The sequence below is a fragment of the Lepidochelys kempii genome, chromosome 6 (genome assembly GCF_965140265.1).
Source record: "Lepidochelys kempii isolate rLepKem1 chromosome 6, rLepKem1.hap2, whole genome shotgun sequence".
Lineage (NCBI taxonomy): Eukaryota > Metazoa > Chordata > Testudines > Cheloniidae > Lepidochelys > Lepidochelys kempii.
In genome coordinates, this window is record NC_133261.1 from 126,666,024 (window position 1) to 126,688,378 (window position 22,355).

At 46.5% G+C, this 22,355-nt stretch overlaps 1 protein-coding gene across 8 annotated transcripts in view; it reads left to right on the top strand.

Annotated features, from left to right (window-relative positions):
* TXNDC16 (thioredoxin domain containing 16) overlaps positions 1–22,355 on the top strand; it is an 81,139-nt gene that overhangs the window by 20,511 nt on the left and 38,273 nt on the right. For 6 of the 8 annotated variants that reach the window (XM_073350120.1, XM_073350126.1, XM_073350119.1 and 3 more), the window contains 12 exons: positions 1,691–1,894; positions 3,203–3,303; positions 4,296–4,369; positions 5,981–6,055; positions 6,365–6,486; positions 6,754–6,844; positions 13,511–13,667; positions 14,819–14,985; positions 16,154–16,214; positions 20,420–20,540; positions 21,401–21,547; positions 22,039–22,098. In XM_073350120.1, the coding sequence (XP_073206221.1) occupies positions 1,726–1,894; positions 3,203–3,303; positions 4,296–4,369; positions 5,981–6,055; positions 6,365–6,486; positions 6,754–6,844; positions 13,511–13,667; positions 14,819–14,985; positions 16,154–16,214; positions 20,420–20,540; positions 21,401–21,547; positions 22,039–22,098 (1,345 nt within the window). In that variant the 5' untranslated portion in view covers positions 1,691–1,725. The remainder of the gene's footprint in view (positions 1–1,690; positions 1,895–3,202; positions 3,304–4,295; positions 4,370–5,980; positions 6,056–6,364; positions 6,487–6,753; positions 6,845–13,510; positions 13,668–14,818; positions 14,986–16,153; positions 16,215–20,419; positions 20,541–21,400; positions 21,548–22,038; positions 22,099–22,355) is intronic. The other 2 variants (XM_073350127.1, XM_073350128.1) reach the window with 2 other exon arrangements.

Consider the following 22,355-nt stretch of genomic DNA (forward strand, 5'->3'; position numbering starts at 1 on the left):
CCATCAGAGGAGTGAAGTTCTGGAATAGCCTTCCAAGGGAAGCAGTGGGGGCAAAAGACCTATCTGGCTTCAAGATTAAACTCGATAAGTTTATGGAGGAGCTGGTATGATGGGATAACATGATTTTGGCAATTAATTGATCTTTAACTATTCATAGTAAATAGGCCCAATGGCCTGTGATGGGATGTTAGATGGGGTGGAATCTGAGTTACTACAGAGAATTCTTTCCTGGGTATCTGGCTGGTGAATCTTGCCCACATGCTCAGGGTTCAGCTGATCGCTATATTTGGGGTCGGGAAGGAATTTTCCTCCAGGCCAGATTGGAAGAGGCCCTGGGGGTTTTTCACCTTCCTCTGTAGCATGGGGCACGGGCCACTTGCTGGAGGATTCTCTGCACCTTGACGTCTTTAAACCATGATTTGAGGACTTCAATAGCCCAGACATAGGTGAGATGTTTATTGCAGGAGTGGATGGGTCAGATTCTGTGGCCTGCATTGTGCAGGAATTCAAACTAAATGATCATAATGGTCCCTTCTGACCTTAATATCTATGAATCTATGAATCTATTACACAGGAGAATCAAATATGGGTGACATTTTCTAATCCTGCAATGTTCTTGCAAAGATTCCTTATTATATGTGTTGGTTCTGGATAGAAGAACAGCACTCCGTAGCTTTGGGAGGTTTGATGAACTGGATGCATGATTTTTGCTGGGTCGAGCTCACCCAAAGGCCAAGGGTCTGTGGGAGGCTCCCCAACAGAGCCACGTTGCAGCGTTGCTAGTGTGTGTGTGTGGGTGGGGGGGCAGCCATGGAGAGAGCAACCCATTAAGATTCAGGGGGTTCTGTATCAGCTCCTCAGCAAGCAGCATGGCGGGGCGGAGAGGGGGAGCCGCTACTGGTTACACAGATCCTGCTGCAGGAGCTCTGGCCCCTGTGCCGGTCCAGGGATGGCAATTGCAACTGCAGGGCTGGCCTACATCCTGCGCAAAAAAGTTGGAGGCTAGATCCAGCTCCCAAAGTTTCATAGAGGTCCCCACTCCAGCTTTGCCTCAAGGAGAAGAGGGTGTGACTTTCACCTTCTGTGCGTGGATGAGGGGGAAATGCAATAAATATCTCACGTGTCTGTTCTCTTCTTAAACAATTTGTGCCCAGTAAAAAGGCTTGGCTGGCCCTTGTGTTACCGTGATTTCACTCTAATGGAACTGGTGTAAAACTGGAGTAAAGAAACAGCTAATCAGGCCTTTTGGGAAGCTCTTTGTTCATGCAAGTCATGATCAGTAGAGTGTGTGAAGCTAGTTTGATCCTAATCAGTTACTAACAAGAAACTGGGGAGGGGGAGTTGTGATCTGAAATATCTGTATGTAGGTGGGCACTGTTTTCATTGCTGGACACTTGACTTTCTCTAACCATCTCAAAAAAACCAAAACCAAACCAACTAAACAAAAATCCCCAGCCCCAAACCACAACCACAGAGGGTTTTGCAGTTGCAAATGTAATTAATAAGAAACAGGAACGGCCTGCAATTGTAATCAACATTAGCTTTGCTGTAACTGAATCCATCTGCTATTTTTACAGTTAGATAAACTCGCATTTTAATCGTTGGTGTTTATTGGCCTCGTCACATTTGTAAATTACAGTCACAGATCTGGAAATCTATGTAAACAGCAAGCACATTTTTTTTTTTCCAGACGTGGCTTCTGCAGTGACTTTAACTGAGGAAATCATGCTCCCCCAAATGAACGGAAGGCTTTCTTGCTGCTCTCTCCTCCTGTTATGTACTTGTTACATGTCTGCGGCAAGAAATGCAAATACACTGCAAGAGCTGAGCCCCCAGGAGTATTTTGGTAGCTTGCAGCCGGGAAGAGCATCCCTAGTTTATTTTAGTCGAGACGGTATGTATTTTAAATGCGTGGGGGTTCTCATTATCCTGGCTTCGCAGGAGAAATAAGCAACTCGAGGGGAATGTTTCACGTGCTTGTGAGAGGGAATAACATTGTAGCTGTGGAAAAGGCCTCTTTGGCAATGGCGCAAATCAAATGGTCACAGTTCTTGGAAAAGTTGAAACCCTAAATAGTTTGACAGAACACCTCTTAGAGCAGGAATTTACCAAACCCCCTGCATATTCCCGGTGATCACAGAAATGTGAGGAGGGGAGCACTTTCCTATTGTTGTTCCTGTTGGAGGCATCCAACCTGTAGGTTGAGCGGCCTGGGAAGATCCCTGTGTCTTTGTCAGACCCTGTTGCCTTCATCGGCGCTCTGTGTGCGCATAAGGAACTCCTCTTGTGGACTAGCTTGCTGAAAGGGGGTTGTATTTCTCTCCAAAAGTGCCTCCTTGGGGGAAGAGGAAGTAACACTGCCCCTCTCTGTAAAATGGGAAACTGAGGCAAATAAGGCCAGCTTGTCATACCTGTATCTGTGTTGACGAGTAGCTTATGCCACAAGTAGCCCTGCTGAAATCAGTGGGGAAACTTGTGGAGCAAGATACTACTCAGTGCGAGTAAGGGTAACTCAGTCTGGTCCAGAGAGATTAGGTGACATTAGGTTTTGTTCTAGCTACTCTACCTGATAATCAAGAGGACCAGAGATACAGAGAAACCAGCTCTTATTGCCTTGCATAATGACAGGTTTCAGAGTAGCAGCCGTGTTAGTCTGTGTTCGCAAAAAGAACAGGAGGACTTGTGGCATCTTAGAGACTAACCAATTTATTAGAGCATAAGCTTTCGTGAGCTACAGCTCACTTCATCGAATGCATACAGTGGAAAAAGAGACTGCTGAATTGGAATTAATTTGCAAACTGGATACAATTAACTTAGGCTTGAATAAAGACTGGGAGTGGATGCGTCATTACACAAAGTAAAACTATTTCCCCATGTTTATTTCCCCTCCAACTGTTCTGGTAAAGTGCTGGAAATGGCCCACCTTGATTATCACTACAAAAGGTCCCATGTTGTGTGTCATCTGTCCCTCTCCCCCCCCCCCCCCCCCCCGCCTGCTGGTAATAGCTCACCTTTCCTGGTCACTCTTGTTACAGTGTGTCTGGTAATACCCATTGTCTCATGTTCTCTGTGTATATAAAATCTCCCCACTGTATTTTCCACAGTATGCATCCGATGAAGTGAGCTGTAGCTCACGAAAGCTCATGCTCTAATAAATTGGTTAGTCTCTAAGGTGCCACAAGTCCTCTTTTTCTTTTTACAGCTCTTATTGGTGTTTCAGTTTCTCCAGGTGCCCGTCTGTTTCTGGAACAGCTAGAGAACTCAGTTGGAGCGCTCCAGGACTATGGGATTTCAGTGGTGAAGGTAAATGAACATGTCATTTATTTTCCTAGCTGAGAAATGTAGATGTCTGTTATCTGGTGGGGCCGTAATTCTGATCACATGGGCACATGGGACAGTTCTCCATACAGGTGGTTATGCTGTCACTGTCTGCGTAACAGATGTATTAATGTGTTGACAGCAGATAATTCTCTCTATACTCCAGCACTAGCATTGCGAGGCTGCTCGCTGGGAAGGTGCTGCTGTCATCTGCCCGATCCTGCAGTTGGCTCTCTGCTGGCAAACCCCCGGCTTGCATGGAACTCCATTAAACTCAGTTGGGTTCCATGTGAGTGCAGGAGTCTCCCTACATGGATCATGGCCAGGGACTCCCATGATACATCCCCTCCCATCTCCAGTAGGGGAGGTCATGGTGCATCATGGGCGATGTAGTCCGAGCCCTGCCCACAGAGGACAATGGGAGGCACTATGGCAGCATTTCTAAACGGTTATATTTTCAATATTCAAATTTTGGCTGGAAAAAAAATCTACATTTACTGTGGGGGGGACGGACATTTTTCAACGAGCTGAACCTTTAATCCTTATCCTGAGGCAGGTTCAGAGATGACCTTTTGGCTGAAATTTCACATGCTTGCTTTCAGTTTGAGGAGAAGCATAAAGAAATTTTCCTCAGCCTTTTCTATTAAGACATAAATGTTATCCTACTATGCAGATTAGTACATTGCTATCCAAACATAGTTTGGGCTTCCTATAGGAGTAACTGGGTGAAACTGAATGAAGGTAGCTAAATTATGTTTGTTTGAGAACCGTGACTTGGAATTTCCTGACTTCTGTGCTTGTAAAATCTTATCTGTAACACTGGATCCCATTCACATTATCACTTAATTGCATTTTTGCATATACAGTAGGTTTTAAAAGTTCTCTTTCATACAGTTGGACCATAAAATGCTTCCAACTTTATATATTTGTAGGTATCTGTGCATTGAGATTTATAACGACTTGTTTTACGTACCCAGGTTAATTGTCTCAAAGAAGAGGTATCAAGATACTGTGGGAAAGAAAATGCCTTAATGAAAGCATACCTGTTCAGGTGAATGGAGTTTTATTGCGTTCTAGTGACTAAATAAAATACTGTGGATTGTTTTTTGAAAGCTTCTCTGTTGCAAGGATTTAAGGAAACCACGTCAGCAAGCTGACATGTCAGGCACTGGAAGGATGTAGCAATGAAGGAGACTCTTTCCATCATGATCCTTTGAAACTAGTGGAAAGAGCTCCATTTTTAGATCAGGCCCGTAAGTAGTAGACAAGCTGTCTGCCAGTCCTAGAAGCCTCTCAGATTATCCAGGAAGTACAGGGAGGAACCTTTATCTTTCAATGATGAATCAGCATGGAAGATTCAATTTAAAATTGTGATTTAGGTGAATAGATGGAATGGATACCACAAGTCACTCTTATAGAGTCCTGGAAATGTAAGGCTGGAAGGGACCTCAAGAGGTCATCTGGTCCCCGCCCTCCCCTTCCCATGCCCAGGTAGGATTAGGTATCCCTAGATAGATCATTGCCCTGTAATAGTACTAGACGGGAATGGGAGGAAGGGGTTAGACCATACAAGAGGTGCCTGGGTGAATTTAGTGTGATTTTCTTGACTTTGTTGGAGATAAGTTGCTTGGTGTTATTTTGGAGGAAACAAATATTTATACAAGGCAACTGCAGTCATTTTACACCAAGAACTGGTGTATAAGCGAACACTTTTTTGGTTTCTTTTTTAACAAACCAGGAGGCTGAAGTTACAAGGAATAGAGACGAGAGTCTGCTAGACTGCAGGATTTCATTTGGGGGAAAAAAACTGGACTGCATCTCCCATGGTTATATGACTCCCTTGATGCACTGTAGAGGTTCAGCCAGAGGGCGGACCATGATGCATCATGGGAAATGTAGTCCAGCCAGGGAGCCTGGCCCATGGAGGAGAATGGGGGCATGAGGCACCCAAATTACAACTCCCACGAGGCACTGCATGGCTCAGGACCTATTGACCTGATCAAAAATGAAATATTTCATTTAGATTTTCATGGTGGAAAACTGAAAATATTTGGCAAAAATATTTTGTGAAAATTGGATTTTCAGTTGAAAAACACTTTGATGAAAAATTCCCAGTCAGCTCTACCCTGTGTGGCCCAGCCACCACTAGAGGGGGTCAGAGCACCACTCGGAGTAAGCATGGGTTACATTTGCTCACCACTGATCAGACTCCATACCTGACAAAGGATCTGATCCAAAGTGCACTGAAGTTAATGCAAAGTGGGCTAATTAAACGATTCGTTCTGGATCTCTTGCAGGCTTGTTACATTGAAGACACCACCAAAAGCACCTAAGTGAGTTAGGTGCTCAACTCCCATTGACGTTCACATCCCTTGCACAAGCGCTTTCCTTTTAACTGACCTGCCCCATTTAAGAGGATTCTCTTGTCTCCTCTCAGATGAGCATTTTGGGCGATGTCTGTCTAAAAGATAAATGCACTAGTTCAGCCAAAGGCATTGAGCTCAGTGCAGGAATTATATGGCCTGTTATGCTGGAGGTCAGACTGCATGATCAGAATGGTCCCTTCTGGGCTTAGAATCTGCAAAAAGAATCAGGAAATCATCTACAAGGACGAATAACCTCTATCTTGATTTATGACCTGGTGGTTTGTTCTCTTTCCCAGAGGTAACGTGTTGCTCAGAGAATTCCCCACAGATGCCCTGTTCGATGTGAATGCCATTGTAGCCAATATCCTGTTGTAAGTAGAACGAACATTCAGTGTGAAATCATTTGTTTTGTCTTTTCACTTGTTGCCTGAAGCTTTGCGTAAACATGAACTCAGTACATCCTGGGGGACTATTTTCAACTGAGCTGAAGCTGGCCTCTTTGTTGGTGTAATTTAGCCCTGCAAAATGAATTACGGAGCAAATCAGAGCAGTTGCATCTGCTGCTTCCTGAGGCAGGGAGCCAGAGGTGCACCTGCTCTGGTTTTTGCCTGCAATTGTGGGTGAAAACTCTCTGGTTTCTTTTGAAGAACGCTGTAAATGAAATTTTTATGTCTTCTCAGTGCCCTCCTCTTTAACGAAGTTAAATATATTACAACGCTGGTGGAGCTTCAGAGTCTAGAAAATTCTCTGAAGCGAAGATCAAATGTCGTTTTTGCCTATGTGCCAGCAATTGGAACACCAGGTAGTAAAATCAACCTTCCATCTTAATATCCCTTCAAGAGCTTTTTCTGTTTTTTGAGAAGATCGTGCAGAACTGAGTTTCTGACCTAGATCTCCAAACATCTTGGTTTCTTTTACAAAACGATGCAGACTCTACTGAAATGCATGCAAATTAGTCAGGCATATATTTTTCTTGACGCCGATTCCTAAAATCTGGCCCATAATATTTAGCACGGGTGAGGGAGTGGACTAAGAATGTATTAACTGGATCAATTCCTTTTTTTTTTAGAGCACAGAGCAGTAATGGAAGCTGCTTTTGTACATGGGACTGCTCACCAGTTTGTTTTAACCACAGAAGTGGCGCTGTTGAAGACCATTGGGTGGGTATAACCCTCTGAGAAAGGGTCTCATCTGAACTGCTTATGCTGTTGGGTTGGTTTGGTCACAGCCCCCCCGGTGGGAAGAAGTGCAGACCCGGGTTTTGAGCGATCCATAAGTAGCCCCGTTGAAACAAACGAGACTACTCTTGGAGGAGAGAACTCTTTGCTGTAAATGTAGCAGAATCTGGTTGTTTGCGGTCGGAGGAGCAGACGTGGGTGAACCAGGTTAGTTTCAGTAGAGCTAGCACAAGCTTTTGCCCTTACGTTGAACTGAAAGTGCAGCTGTGCTCCGAAGACTGAAAAAAGCATCTGGGATGGCACATTGGCAGCTTCTCACTGATTTCCCTAGCAAATGAAGTCACTTTACCAATGAAGAGCTGGTTTTTCTGACTGCCAGTCCCGCAGTCATCCCGGTGTCTGAGAGCCAAACTTTGTTCTTCATGACTTATGTCTTTTCCTCCTCAACTGGCTGTGGTGCTGTCAAGGTTCCTCCCCCACTCTGAACTCTAGGGTACAGATGTGGGGACCTGCATGAAAAACCTCCTAAGCTTATCTTTACCAGCTTAGGTCAAAACTTCCCCAAGGTACAAAATATTCCACCCTTTGTCCTTGGATTGGCCGCTACCACCACCAAACTAATACTGGTTACTGGGGAAGAGCTGTTTGGATGCGTCTTTCCCCCCAAAATACTTCCCAAAACCTTGCACCCCACTTCCTGGACAAGGTTTGGTAAAAAGCCTCACCAATTTGCCTAGGTGACTACAGACCCAGACCCTTGGATCTTAAGAACAATGAACAATCCTCCCAACACTTGCACCCCCCCCTTTCCTGGGAAATGTTGTATAAAAAGCCTCACCAATTTGCATAGGTGACCACAGACCCAAACCCTTGGATCTGAGAACAATGAAAAAGCATTCAGTTTTCTTACAAGAAGACTTTTAATAAAAATAGAAGTAAATAGAAATGAAGAAATCCCACCTGTAAAATCAGGATGGTAGATACCTTACAGGTACAGGAATTAGATTCAAAAACATAGAGAACCCCTCTAGGCAAAACCTTAAGTTACAAAAAAGATACACAGACAGAAATAGTTATTCTATTCAGCACAGTTCTTTTCTCAGCCATTTAAAGAAATCATAATCTAACACGTACCTAGCTAGATTACTTACTAAAAGTTCTAAGACTCCATTCCTGGTCTATCCCCGGCAAAGACAGAATATAGACAGACACACAGACCCTTTGTTTCTCTCCCTCCTCCCAGCTTTTGAAAGTATCTTGTCTCCTCATTGGTCATTTTGGTCAGGTGCCAGCGAGGTTACCTTTAGCTTCTTAACCCTTTACAGGTGAGAGGAGCTTTCCCCTGGCCAGGAGGGATTTCAAAGGGATTTACCCTTCCCTTTATATTTATGACAGGTGCCCATCTCTCAACCTGGATGTTTTAAACCCCCAAATTTACAACATTAAACAACCCCTGAAAAGTCAGAGCAGGGAGAGCTGGTGGCTCTGTCAGTCACACATGGAACCAGAGGTCAGGATTCTGGGGCGGAGGCGGGAGAGACAGAGCTCTAAAGTGAGGAAGCTGACGTTTTTGGGTGGAAGATCAGACAAATCTGTGCACCCGATTCTGTGAAGCATTAAGCCCTATAAACCCAGCATTGAGCTCCCTGGAAAAATCATGGAGCAGGTCCTCAAGGAATCAATTCTGAAGCACTTAGAGGAGAGGAAAGTGATCAGAAACAGTCAGCATGGATTCATCAGGGCAAGTCATAACGGACTAATCTAATTGCCTTCTATGGCGAGATAACTGGCTCTGTGGATGAGGGGAAAGCAGTGAACGTGTTGTTCCTTGACTTTAGCAAAGCTTTTGACACGGTCTCCCACAGTATTCTTGCCAGCAAGTTAAAGAAGTATGGGCTGGATGAATGGACTATAAGGTGGATAGAAAGTTGGCTAGATTGTCGGGCTCAACAGGTAGTGATCAATGGCTCCATGTCTAGTTGGCAGCCAGTATCAAGTGGAGTGCCCCAAGAGTCGGTCCTCAGGCCGGTTTTGTTCAATATCTTCATAAATGATCTGGAGGATGGTGTGGATTGCACCCTCAGCAAGTTTGCAGATGACATTAAAGTGGGAGGAGAGGTAGATACGCTGGAGGGTAGGGATAGGATACAGAGGGACCTAGACAAATTAGAGGATTGGGCCAAAAGAAATCTGATGAGGTTCAACAAGGACAAGTACAGAGTCCTGCACTTAGGACAGAAGAATCCCATGCACCGCTGCAGACTAGGGACTGAGTGGCTCGGCAGCAGTTCTGCAGAAAAGGACCTAGGGGTGACAGTGCACGAGAAGCTGGATATGAGTCAGCAGTGTGCCCTTGTTGCCAAGAAGGCCAACGGCATTTTGGGATGTATAAGTAGGGGCATTGCCAGCAGATTGAGGGACGTGATCGTTCCTCTCTATTCGACTTTGGTGAGGCCTCATCTGGAGTACTGTGTCCAGTTTTGGGCCCCACTCTACAAGAAGGATGTGGAAAAATTGGAAAACGTCCAGCGGAGGACAACAAAAATGATTAGGGGACTGGAATACATGAGTTATGAGGAGAGGCTGAGGGAACTGGATTGTTTAGTCTGCGGAAGAGAAGAATGTGTGGGGATTTGATAGCTGCTTTCAACTACCTGAAAGGGGGTTCCAAAGAGGATGGATCTAGACTGTTCTCAGTGGTACCAGATGACAGAACAAGGAGTAATGGTCTCAAGTTGCAGTGGGGGAGGTTTAGGTTGGATATTAGGAAAAACTTTTTCACTAGGAGGGTGGCGAAACACTGGAATGCGTTACCTAGGGAGGTGGTGGAATCTCCTTCCTTAGAAGTTTTTAAGGTCAAGCTTGACAAAGCCCTGGCTGGGATGATTTAGTTGGGGATTGGTCCTGCTTTGAGCAGGGGGTAGGACTAGATGACCTCCTGAGGTCCCTTCCAACCCTGATATTCTATGATTCTATGATCGAAGTGTTCTCCGACTGGTTTTTGAATGTTGTAATTCTTGACGTCTGATATGTGTCCATTTATTCTTTTATGTAGAGACTATCCGGTTTGGCCAATGTACATGGCAGAGGGGCATTGCTGACACATGATGGCATATATCACATTGGTAGATGTGCAGGTGAACGAGCCTCTGATAGTGTGGCTGATGTGATTAGGCCCTATGATGGTGTCCCCTGAATAGATATGTGGACACAGTCGGCAACGGGCTTTGTTGCAAGGATAGTTTCCTGGGTTAGATAGTTTCCTGGTGTGGTGTGTGGTTGCTGGTGAGTATTTGCTTCAGGTTGGGGGGCTGTCTGTAAGCAAGGAATCTAATTAGCTAACAAAGAGAAAGTTAAGAGGTGACTTGATTACAGTCTATAAGTTCCTACATAAGGAAGAAATGTTCATAATGGGCTCTTTAGTCTAGCAGACAAAGGTCTAAGATGATCCAATGGCTGGAAATTGAAGCTCGACAAATTCAGACTAGAATTTGGTGTATATTAAGGTGTATATTAATGGTGAGAGTAATTAACTACTGGAACAATTTACCAAGGGCCGTAGTAGATTTTCCATCAGTGACAATTTTTAAATCAAGATTAGATGTTTTTTCTAAAAGTTCCGTTCTAGGAATTAGTTTGGGAAGTTCTCTGGCCCGTGTGGTGCAGGAGATCAGACAACATAGTCCCAGTGGTCCCAGTCTGGCCTTGGAATCTATGAATCTATGAGCTTTTATCAGACATGTCTGCCAAAGGACATTTATGTTTACCCTTTCACCAACTAATATCTCACAAAGAAAATCATTCTGGTCAGATCCTACAGTGAGAATTGACTTTGCTAAATAGGGTAACTTTTGCTTTGCACATTGCAATAGCGTAAAACAGGGGTTCTCAATCTGGAGGTCGGGACCCCTCAGGGGGTCACGAGGTTATTAAATGGGGGTCACGAGCTGTCAGCCTCCACCTAAACCCCGCTTTGCCTCCAGCATTTATAATGGTGTTAAATATTTAAAAGGTATTTTTAATTTATAAGCTGGGGGTCGCACTCAGAGGTTTGTTATGTGAACAGGGTCACCAGTACAAAAGTTTGATAACCACTGAAAAACATGACATGGTAACGAGGAAACTTGATCAAAGATAAAGTTATCTGGCTGTCCACTAGGTGGCATGGTTGCAATTTTTTTAGAACATTGATGTAGGCTTGTAGTAGTTAAAGAAGAACATAGATTCATAGATTCATAGATATTAAGGTCAGAAGGGACCATTATGATCATCTAGTCTGACCTCCTGCACATCGCAGGCCACAGAATCTCACCCACCCACTCCTGCGAAAAACCTCTCACCTATATTATCAGAACAGGATCCGCAGCTGGTGTAAACCAGAGTAGCTCCATTGATCTCAGAGGCACTACACCAATTATTATCAAGTAAGCATCCAGCCCACTGAGTCCATCCTGCTGCAAGAGCAGGAACTATCATGTATTAATAGAATAATACTTATTTAGCTGTCCTATAGCACTTGTCATCAGTAGATCTTAAAGTGCTTTGCAAAGGAGGTCAATGTCATTAGCTCAATTTTACAGATGGGGAAACTGAGGAACAGCGTAGGGAAGTGACTTGCCCAAAGTCACCCAGCAGGCCAGTGGCAGAGACAGGAAAGAACCCAGGTCTCCTGAGTCCTAGTCTAATGCTCTATCTGCTAGGCAATGCTGCCTTTCTTAAACTGAAGCTACTCTTGATTTTAGTTTAAAGGTCAAGAAATTGTTCATACAGGGTTGCAAATGTAAATAATGAATCCCAAGTTGTCAGATGTAAACACCATGAGCCCAGCCCTATAAACCCTTACTCCTGTGAGTAATCTTTTCTCACATGAGGATTCCCACTGTAGCCAATAACAGAGTAGATCCCATGGCATTTTTCATTATGAGAAAGACTGAAATAGCCTTGAAGTCTGACTTCCACCACCATTGAAATCAGTGGGGCCAGCTACCCAGCTCTGGCTTCAATGGAGCGAGGCCATTTGACTCTGGTAGAGGGTAATTTGGTAATATGCATAGGTTTTTAAGACTATTTTGGCACAATACTGCATCTTAATGCTAGGATTGGTTGAATAGACCCCAGAGTCTTGAACACCCACCGGTGTTAGCTTTGGATTTGAGGGTTGTCTGTTCTTGCTAACTTTAAAATCTTGTTGCAGATTTTGGTTCTCCTTTCTCTGTTGCATCAAACACAAGCTTGTCTTCACTTTCAGGGCCCTTCATGGTCTCCGCCCACCCCAGCCCTCATCTCTTATTCTCTATCAAGCTGTTGATGCTCATCTCTGCTCAGCCCATCATGCCAGCCTCACTCCTCCGCTTGTCAAATTTTCAAACAACCTCTTTCGTGTTTTCTGCCACGCTGCCCCACACGTTGGGAGCACTCCCTGTCATCATCCACAAAGCCATCTCCTTAGCCTCCAGATCCCTTCTCAAAACTCTCCTTTGCCATGACGCCTACAAAAACCCTGACCACCGTTAGGCTCTTGGTCTGTGTGTTGACCGGTATGTCTCATCATTGTTTCCCGGTACTCCTGTCTCCTTCAGCTGTCTCTTGTCTTACACTTAATGTCCTTGGGGCAGGGACTGTGTTTGTTCTGTGTATGTACAATGACTTGCCCAATGGGGTCCTGCTCCGTGACAGGGACTCGTAGGCACTACAGTAATTCCCACAATAATAATAATTTTGGGATGTCTTAAATACAGTAGTGAACTCTGTGACAGACTGACAATGTCCTGCCATATCCTGGACAGACCTCATGGAATTAAGATAAACTTTAATGAGTTACGGCAAACCTTATTGAATTAGGGTTAATATCTTTGGACGCCAGTGTATTAACAATGCCACTGTGTGTGTGTTATGGTGGAGTTGTATGTACCTTCTCTAGTATGAGGTGGAGGCTAGTGTAATTCCTCCGGTTATCAGCCCTGTGAAGCCACCCCCTGGAGAGGTGTGCCTATATTTGTTCAAAGTGGATCCTCCAGGGATCAATAGACAAAGAGGATTTTTGGATAAATATTCTGGTATTAAACTGGCTCAGGGCCTTCTTCCTGATCCGGCAAAGGAACAGGATGCTGGTCCCTGGAGGGCCCCACTCCTTAGGGAAAGGAAGGACTGGGCCTGTAAGCCTGAGTGCTTGTTCTGAGCGGAAGCTGTGATGAACTTGAAACCACAAGGAATTGCCCTGGGGTGGGGAGCTGAAGGACTGCTCCTGCCGGAGCCCAGATTAGGGTTGGGGTGAGCCCCGATAAGCTTATTAGCGGGCATGTAGGCTCTTTTATTGATTTTAACATGGTTTCTCTAGAACGCTTTGTACCTTGCAAATACAGCAAGCTTGGATTGGCAGTGTTGTGTGGGACCTTGTCACTGTGGCAATGATACCTCTTACCTGTTTCGGAAGGGAAAGCTAGCAGGTGTGCTTGGGCAGCCCATCTCTGCTGGGAAATACACAGGGAAGGCAGGGGACTGTGCAGTCAGAAGGGAGAGAAACTCCTGTCTCCACCCAGAAAGGCCGGGGTTGGGGAGCCGGAAGCCAAGAGTGGCTGCCCTGGCTGGATCACTGAGCGGAGACGCAGGGGTATGTACCCGTCTCAGTGTATTGTTTTTCTCCTCTAGCTGTGAAGATTCTGATGCATTGTCTGCTCGTCTCTTCTTCTGCCATTGTCAGCGGGTCCCGGATCTGACCCAGCCATGCAGGAGGACTCCCATGGAGCAGTCACTGACCACGCTGAACATCCACACGTATCTCAAACTGATGGCAGAACCCCTTGTGGTATGGGTTGAAATGATACTCGCCATAATCTGCACTGCATTAAAGCACTCGAGGCTTGCCTGGAGCCCAGAGCAACTCCATGCGCAAGACCTGGGGTGAAATCTTGACCCCACTGAAGTCAATGGCAAAACTCCCATTGATTTCAGTGGGGCCTGGGTTGGATCCCTGGGTGTTAGTATGTTGGTTGGGAGCACTGTAGAGGGTATTGTACCCTCCAGGGGGACAGGGGGGAGAGAGAACTCCGGAGCCTGCCTCAGAGCTCTGCAGAGGGTGTTTGTGTCCCTGCAGACATTTCAGGGCGGATGCTCTGGTTGTGTAAATTGACTTCCATGGGTTCACACCAGCAGAGACTGCCCCCAACCTCTGTGGCTGCCAGGTGCCTGGGGCAGTATCCCCTCCGCTGAGCTAGACGTGGAGAAATGGGTCAGAACGAGACTCCCAGGGTGCACGGGACACTCTTCATTGGGGTGTACTGTGTCCTGGCACAGTCATGCAGAAGATCAGTCATGCCTGGGTCTGTCATGCAGAAGATCAGTGGTCATGTGTTAGCTGCAGCAGCTTGATGAAAAGGGGGAGGGAAAAAGAATCCAGGTCGTACTGCTCATTCCTGGTGGGATTTCTAAGCCATCGTAGGGATTAGGGTGCTGGGGGTCAATGGTCTCAGATAATAAGGTGTAGATTTTTAATAGTGAAGGTAATTAACCATTGGAGCAACTGACGTCGGGGTCTGGTGGCAATTTTAAAATCCGGATTGGATGTTTTCCTCAAAACATCTGCTCCAGTTTAACCACACCGCTTGGACTTGAAGCAGGAATCAACTGAGGGAAGACCCATGGCCTGGGTTATGCAGGAGGCTGGACTAGATGATCACAATGGTCTCTTCTGGTCTTAAAATCTATGAACATTTCAGCCTAAATTGTCACAAGATGCTCCTCCATTTAAATATCAACCCTAATGGGCGTATTCAGATGGCAACGATCCAGATTTTGGTTTTGGGGTGATTGGATCCTGTTTATTTAGGATAAACTAAGATATTATCTCATTACCTACTTCGCATAATTATCTAAAATCTAAGCTTGTTGATCACCTGTGTGTGGTCGCTAGCATAGACTGTGAAGATATTTAACCATTTAATTGTATCTCTTCTCTAGACTGAAGTTGCTGAAGATCCAGAAAAGGTTTCAACTGTCCACCTACAGCTCGGCCTGCCGCTGGTATTTATTCTCAGTCAGAAGGAGACCTATGAAGTTGATAAGAGAACTGCTGAGTTTGTTGCATGGCAGCTGCTGGGGAAAGCAGGAGTTGCCCTCTTATCAAGGTATTTAAGCTCAGTAATATTAACATCTTGTATAAGCAATCCTTCTTTTGAAGGCGACTTATATCTTTGTGTTGTATTCAGGCCAACTAACAAGTGCTACACTTTCTGTTCTGTTACACCGGTATACATTCAAAATAACTTTAGTGAAATTACACTGGACTTATACAAGAGTAAATCAGAACAGAACAGAGCCCTTGACAAGTTGTCAAGTTATTGGTCCCGGCATGCAGAACTGTTTTGCTGACTCATCTTGGCAGTCAGACCAGGCTGGCCTCATTAGCATCAGCCCAGGAGTATAAAAGAGGGGGCGTGTGGTAACACAGGAAAGAGAAATGGACAATTTGGGAAGAAGCTCAGACAAAGGATTGTGTTTTGTTCTTAAATTATGAGTAAAGGAAAACCCAGGAAGGGACAGGAGTTGTGGATGCTAACCCAGAGTATGTGCTGGACTGAACTGGGCTCTCTGCATGACAGAACTCCAAGTAGGGTCTGATTGCTGTTTGTGATACTATTATCAGTGAGCAGGCCGCTTGGAAGATCCTGTGCTTTTGCTGCCTGGTAACTCTGAACTCTAAGGCATCTCATGGCAATGTGCTTGCACTCTGTGAGGAGGGGGAACAGGGTGATGGCTGTGCACTTTGCAAAAGCCCTGTCCGCTGCCCTCTCAGAAGTTGCACTGTGGCAGCTTGTGCAGAGCCTTTCCTTCTGGGTTTGGCTTTGGTCATCCATCAGATTGCTCTCTGATGCCTGCTGGAATTACCTCCGGCGCTCCTGGCAGCCGCAGTAGCCGCTAGTCTAACTCTGCTCTCCCTGCAGCCAGCGGTAAAACTCCCTCTGACTTCAGTGGGAGCAGAGTCAGGCCAATACCACGTAAGAAACCCATGCCCTTCAAAACAGCACCGCGAGAATTCACACGCTTCTCTGCTTTACTTTGAAAGAAATATACAAGACACACTGACCTAGATCCAAGGCTATGGCTGAGCAGCTCACAGCACAGCTGAGGGGGTGGGCAAAGGTAGCCTGGTATCTCCCCCTGATTAGGGGGTCAGATGCTGACAGCACCCCTTTGCTGCTAGAGAACCACCAGTACCCATGAGTTAGGCAGTAGCCAGGGCAGACTGTTACTTTATCCATGACACCGTTTAACATCTGATTCGTATTTTGAAAGGGATTCTGTAGATCTGAACTTTCTTCTCCGGTCTAACGTGGCCCTCAAGACAGCAGAAGAGGTTAGTTGTTGTATTTATTCATGACACGATTGGTTCACGTTTAATCTGATTGCTTGAACATAGTGCAGTTCCCGGTAGAAGTTCGAGGTGTTATTTTTCATAATTGTTTTCCTCGCTATTCTTTAACAAATCGCCTTGGATGCGTAAAACTGACATTTCTTCCCTTATCGATGCGTTTAACAGCATGGGTTCATTAGCGTAGGGCTGCTCATGGCTGCTGACACTGAGCTACTGGCCAGGTCTACACTGTAAACGTACATCGGTATAAGTATGTCGCTCAGGGGTGTGAAAAATCCACCACCCTGAGCGACACGGTTCTACCGAGCTAACACCCCTGTGCAGACAGCATTATGTCGATGGGAGAGCTCCTCCTGCCCACAAAGTTACCGCCTCTCGCGGAGGTGGATTCGTTATGCCAAAGGGAGATGCTGTCCCGTCACTGTAGGAGCGTCTTCATGGAAGTGCTGCAGCATTGTAAGCGTAGACCTGCCCTCTGTGAGTTAAGAGAAAGCAAGTGTTATAACAAGGCTGTAACAAGGTGGCTCACCCCTTAAGGGCCAACCTTGGTCATAGACCGAGTCACACCTGGGCGAGACCAGGGTGGTGGCCTTATAAGGAGGATGCAGTGAAGGGGGTGGAGGGAGTTCAGGAGAGGGTGAAGACTCTGAGACACCGAGAGAGCTGCAACAGAGGAATGCAGGGGAGCAGGAGGATCGTATGGGGAAACCCCAATGGAATTTGGGCCTAGAAGCTTGGGGTGAGAAGTTTGAGCTCCAGCAAGGGACAGCTGGGAGGATGGGCTGGGAGAGGAGCCTGGAGCAGAAGCAGAGCTCTGGCTGTGAGAGGAAGCCCCAGAGCTAAGTGTGGCTTGCTGGGTGGTGATGGACTTTCTTTTGGCACCCTGAGGATTGCTAAGAACGGCTTTTGTTATTAAAGCAGCCCCAAGCAGGGGGTGTTACCCACTTGAAAGCCTGCATGTGTATGGGGCTAAACAGGACAGGGTGACTGCAGAGCGACCCCTGGCCATGAGAGGGTGCTCAGTAAACAGCCTCCCCACTACAGAGTCCCTGGCTTTAAGATGGAGCTTCATAAATGTATGAACGGGATGGTATGCCGAGGTCACCTGTGATAGCTGGGACTGGAGTCGATAATTCAGCTGAGCCCTTCCATTCCTATGTTCATGTGTGTTTTGGGGGCAAAACAGATACGGTGAAATTCACCCTGTGCAGAAAGCCAGCATGAGGCCTATGAACCATTTAAGACTCCCGAAGCCTCCAAGGATTTGAACTTCACAGAGGCCTTTGACAACGTGCCTCCCAAAAGGCTAGTAAGGAAGCTATGTTGGGGTGGCGTGAGAGGTAAAGTACCTTCGGAGGGACCTGCCCATGCTAGGGATCAGGCAGGTGGGATGCTGGATGAAGTTCAGTGTTGATAAATGCCAGGTAATGCACATTGGAATGAATACACTGAATTTCTCACGTGTGTGCAAAGCACGCAGGATTGGACCTGAATCTAACTTCATCCTTGGGTTTTCCACTTGTCAGGTGAGTGACACACACGTTCCAGCTCTGCTGTCTGAGACAATAGGACGAGCCCCTAGCTTGTTCACTGTATTTCTGCTGTAATGAATTTCCTTTTAATCCATTTTGTTGAAATTACACCAGATAAGCCTTTGCCTGCACTGGTAGGTCTTTTACATACAGAAGGTGAAAGCAGCCATCTAGCCTTATGAGCCCGTAGCCACAGAAACAAGGGAATGGAAAGGTAACAAGGGCAGAATGAGAATACATATCAATTCAGTTTGTTCTTCTGGTTTCATGTAAACACAATCCAGTTACACCCAGGATTCTGTTCTTCATCAAGGCCCTGTTTTCCTCAGAACGATAATTTGTGAGAGGTTCCCAGACAGAGGTGAAATGGTCAGGTTTGAGTGACACACAGAGCACACAGGAACCAAGGGTACGGCTGTACTGCAATAAAAGACCTGCCTCTGGCCTGGGTCAGCTGACTCGGCCTGGCAGGGCTTAGCTTCTGGGGCTATAAAATTTCAGCGTAAATGTTCAGGCTCAGGCTGGAGCCCAAACTCTGAGACCCTGCTAGGTGGGAGGGTCTCCACCGATGCCCAAATGTCTACACTGCAATTTTTAACCCAGCAGCCCGAGCCCTGTGAGCCGGCGTCGGCTGACCAGGCTCTCAGACTAGGTGCTGCAGGTGTTTAATCACAGTGTAGACAGATCCTTAATCTGCCCTTTGCCTCAGTCTCCCATCTGTACAATGGGGAGGATGTTTCCCTATCTCTCAGGGCTGTTGTGAGGATAAAATCCGTAATGATCCTGAGCTGCTCAGATGCTCTGGGCATCAAGGCCAGATAAGTACCTAGTTAGACAGCTGGGAAGTAGTGGCAGACCATGTAGAATCCAGTCCAGTAAGAGACATTTTCTGATAACAAATAGCGGTATGGAGTGAAATCCTTTGGTATAAAAGTAAAACCCATCAATGGGAGCTCATCCCAAAAGCCGACAGCAGCTCCTTGCTCAGAAAGGGCCTGATCCTGCAGTCGGACCCCTTGCCAGTGTGGGAGCCCTGCTGGAAACGAGGGGGCAGGAGCAGGGCCCAGATTTGTTCAAAAGTTCATCACCGAAGAAGGATCATCCAATGGTGAAGGCGCTAACCTACAGCTCTGGGTGCAAGTCCCTGCCCTGCCACAGATTTCCTCTGTGACCATGGGCAAGTCACGTAGCCGCTCGGCGCCTGAGCTCCCCACCTGTGAAATGGGGGTAATAGGACTGCCCTGCCTCACAGGGGTGTTTTGAAGAAAAAGTAGGTTACAAGATTGTGAGGTGCCCAGGTGGTCCCTAGGTGGGGACTGTTTGATTGCCTTAGGTATGTAAAACAGAAAGCTGTCAAGATTGTAGTCATGGTTCCAATTCCTCTCAAATAGATTTCAGTCTTATTTTGATTGCAAGTTGCGATGGCAGGGGCTGTCTATTGTTTGTCTTGTACAGCACAAACACATCAATAAAAGTTAATAAGGGTATTTCGTGGTGCTGCACAAAATATCCTCTTAGCGGCAGCGTAGATGTTCATAAAGCAAAGGTCTGCTTTGCGTAACATGGTTTGTAACAGAGGAAGAAGGTGGAATCCAGGCACGAATCTAAGTTTGGGAAAGGAAAGGTTCTTGGACTTCTATCTGAATGGGAGACCTTTCTGTGCTAGAATCCTTCTCTGTGTCAGGATTATGGTTACTCCGCTGCAAACGGTAGTTAGAATTCTTATTTTCTGGGAAGACCAATAACGCATCAGCATTTCATTAACGTTCTTGATCGTCTCAGGGGACCTGCTCGTGGCCCCAGTAGCTTGTCTGAAATGGGCGACGGCATCCACTTGCAGAGCAGAGTTTCGAGTGGACGTGTTGCATAATTTGTAGACATCTGCAAAAGCAGGCGTTAGCCGCTAGGCAGCTTTTGGCGGCTCACGTGACGCTAATGTAGCCGCCTGGTGGAGGCCGGCAGCCAAGCGCGCACAGTTCTGTCGCTGGAGGGAAACCAGACGCTCTCTCCTGAGAGGTGTGGCAACAACCAGGTGTGTTTTGAGTAAGATCCACGTGAAAAAGACACTTGCTCCTGTTCTCCTTTTTTCACCAGTGCCGGTGGCTGGACCACATTAACTGCAAAACACAAGGCTGGGAACCCGCTAGATTAGTATAAATATGGGGTTTTAAAGCTACTGCTCAGAGACAGTAGGAACTGCCTGGTCCCAAGACTGAACCCTGCAGGGCAGCTCCCACTGGGGAAGGGGTGTGGGAGGGTAGTTCTGGCGGCAGCATTGTCTCCCCAGTTTGCTGCTGCGGTTCCCAGTTCTTGCCAGCTGTCCTGTGCTGACCGTAAGTGTGCCAGGGAATAGGAGAGGGGAAGAGAGGAGAGTCACCCAGCAGACACCACAGCGACCCTCTGGGCAGGAGGAGGAACTGCAGAGTCGTCTCGACTTGGATGCCTGATGTTCCAGCTGCCGAATGTGAGAGTCTGGAGCCACACGCAGCAGCCCTAGAAGTCTACTGACATGTCCAAAACCAAACCAAAAGTGGCCACATGGTGCCGTTGAGTGCCCTCTTGACTCCACTTTATATTGCAGTGACTCCAGCCATTGCAGGGCACAGGTGCACATAAATGCCCTTGTGTCCCAGCTGGTGTTTTTCTCTTCCCCAGGGTGCGCCGATCAAATACCTGGTTTTGGAAGATACTGATGAAATAATAGCCCTTGTGGAAGACAAGATAAAGGGCGAACAGATCCAGGAAGATGAGGATGAAAGTGACAATAATGACCAGGGTAACGCTGGTGTTTGGAATTCTCCTTTTCACGCTTAGTCACGTGCTCGTTAATTACTAAGGAGAGTTACTCATACAACGAGGGCCTCCTTGCTGGAGACATTCTGAAGCATATAGAAGTACTGTAGTCGCACTGGCCTATGTGATCCAAAATGGCTTGGGTGCCTTAATTTTTAAGGCTCCAACTCGAGACACCTGCTTTTCAGAGGGCGGGTGTTCATCGCTGTCAGAAAACCAGGCCTCTTTGAGGTATTTCAGGTCAGGCCCCCAAAATCCAGAGCCACTTTTGAAAATCTAGGCTGCACTCTTTTGAGTGCCCATGGGTGCTGTGCTCAAATTCCATTTGCGTTAGAGAGCATGTGCCCGGGCAAGTCTTCCTTTAAAATACATTCCTAGAAAGTTGCTCATGTGAATGGGATTCCTAGATAAAAGTGTTCTGTACTCCAGGGGTCACATCCTCAGCTGGCATAACTCTGCATCATTCCAGTCACTTCGGTGAAGCTCAGAGTTCCTAGCAGAACGGTGCTAAAGAGTATATCAGTAGCAAGCCCTGACTGCTGCTTATTACACTGATCAGAACAGTCTCCCGTCTTATTCCCCATCTGCCTGTCCTATCCACTTCTTGTCTCTCATCTCTCTTAACTCTTAACTCTTTGGGCCGTGGACTGTCTTTGTTGTATGTATGTACAGCATCTAGCGGAATGGGGCCCTGATCTTGACTGACGCCTCTAGGTGCTACTGGAATATATATCTGCATCCTAATAAATTGCTTGGTTTCTTCGGTCTTTTCAAACCCTGGCAAATGCTGAGTTCCTGCTGCATCTGTGTGCTCCTGTTTATGTGTACGTTGATTTGCTGTAGAAATTCAAGATGATCAGGTGATGGAAGCGGTTTACAGAGACAGGAAGCGAGAACTCCCTTTGGAACTCATCCGTACCCTGACAGAAGAAACTTTTAGTGCTGCTCTGACGGAGACCGCCCACGTGGTGGTGCTATTCTACGCCAGTTGTGAGTACAATACACATATCCATAGCACCGTGGGTGCACATTTCTTGTATAGTTTAGTATATTGTTACAGTCCCTGTATTTATTTTGTTCTATTTAAATAATAGCTGAAAAGATGCCAGTGGGAGGCTCCAGGTGTCCTCACGCACCCTGAACAATACAATTAAATCGACTTCTGTAATAGATTAATACTGAACAGAGACAAGCTTTTTGTTTTTGAAGGTCTCTATATCAAATACTTAGGTATTTCTTTTGCAGTGACATATAAATTCAGTGTAATTCTACCTTCCGCATAGCAAGCCTAGTGCCAGAACAATTCACCACGTTAAATTGGAAAGCTACCATCGCTGTCTATAGTGATGGCAAAGCTTGAGACACTGAAGACGCATGATATATGGAGAGTAACCCATCCTGTCGACCATGAGTGACCCCGCTGCCGACAGACAGGCCGTGTGTGATGTACCGCTGTTGACAGTGTCTCTTGTATGTTGCAGGGGAAGCGGTGTCCCTGGCGATGTTGCAATCGTATGTAGAGGTGGCCATTGCATTAAAAGGTACAGTGCCAAAGCTCCATTGCATGGTTAAAAAGCAGGCGGTGTTCATACCCTGTACCATGTCCTCCTTTTACAAGAGAGGAAGTTTAACTGATGTGTATATATATAGGCACCGATTCCGTGGGTGCTCCGGGGCTGGAGCACCCATGGAGAAAAAAAAAGAGTGGGTGCCAAGCACCCACCAGCAGCCTCCCATATCAGCTCCTCCCCCTCCCCACAGCACCTCCCACCCGCTAGTGGGCCCAGCCGATCAGCAC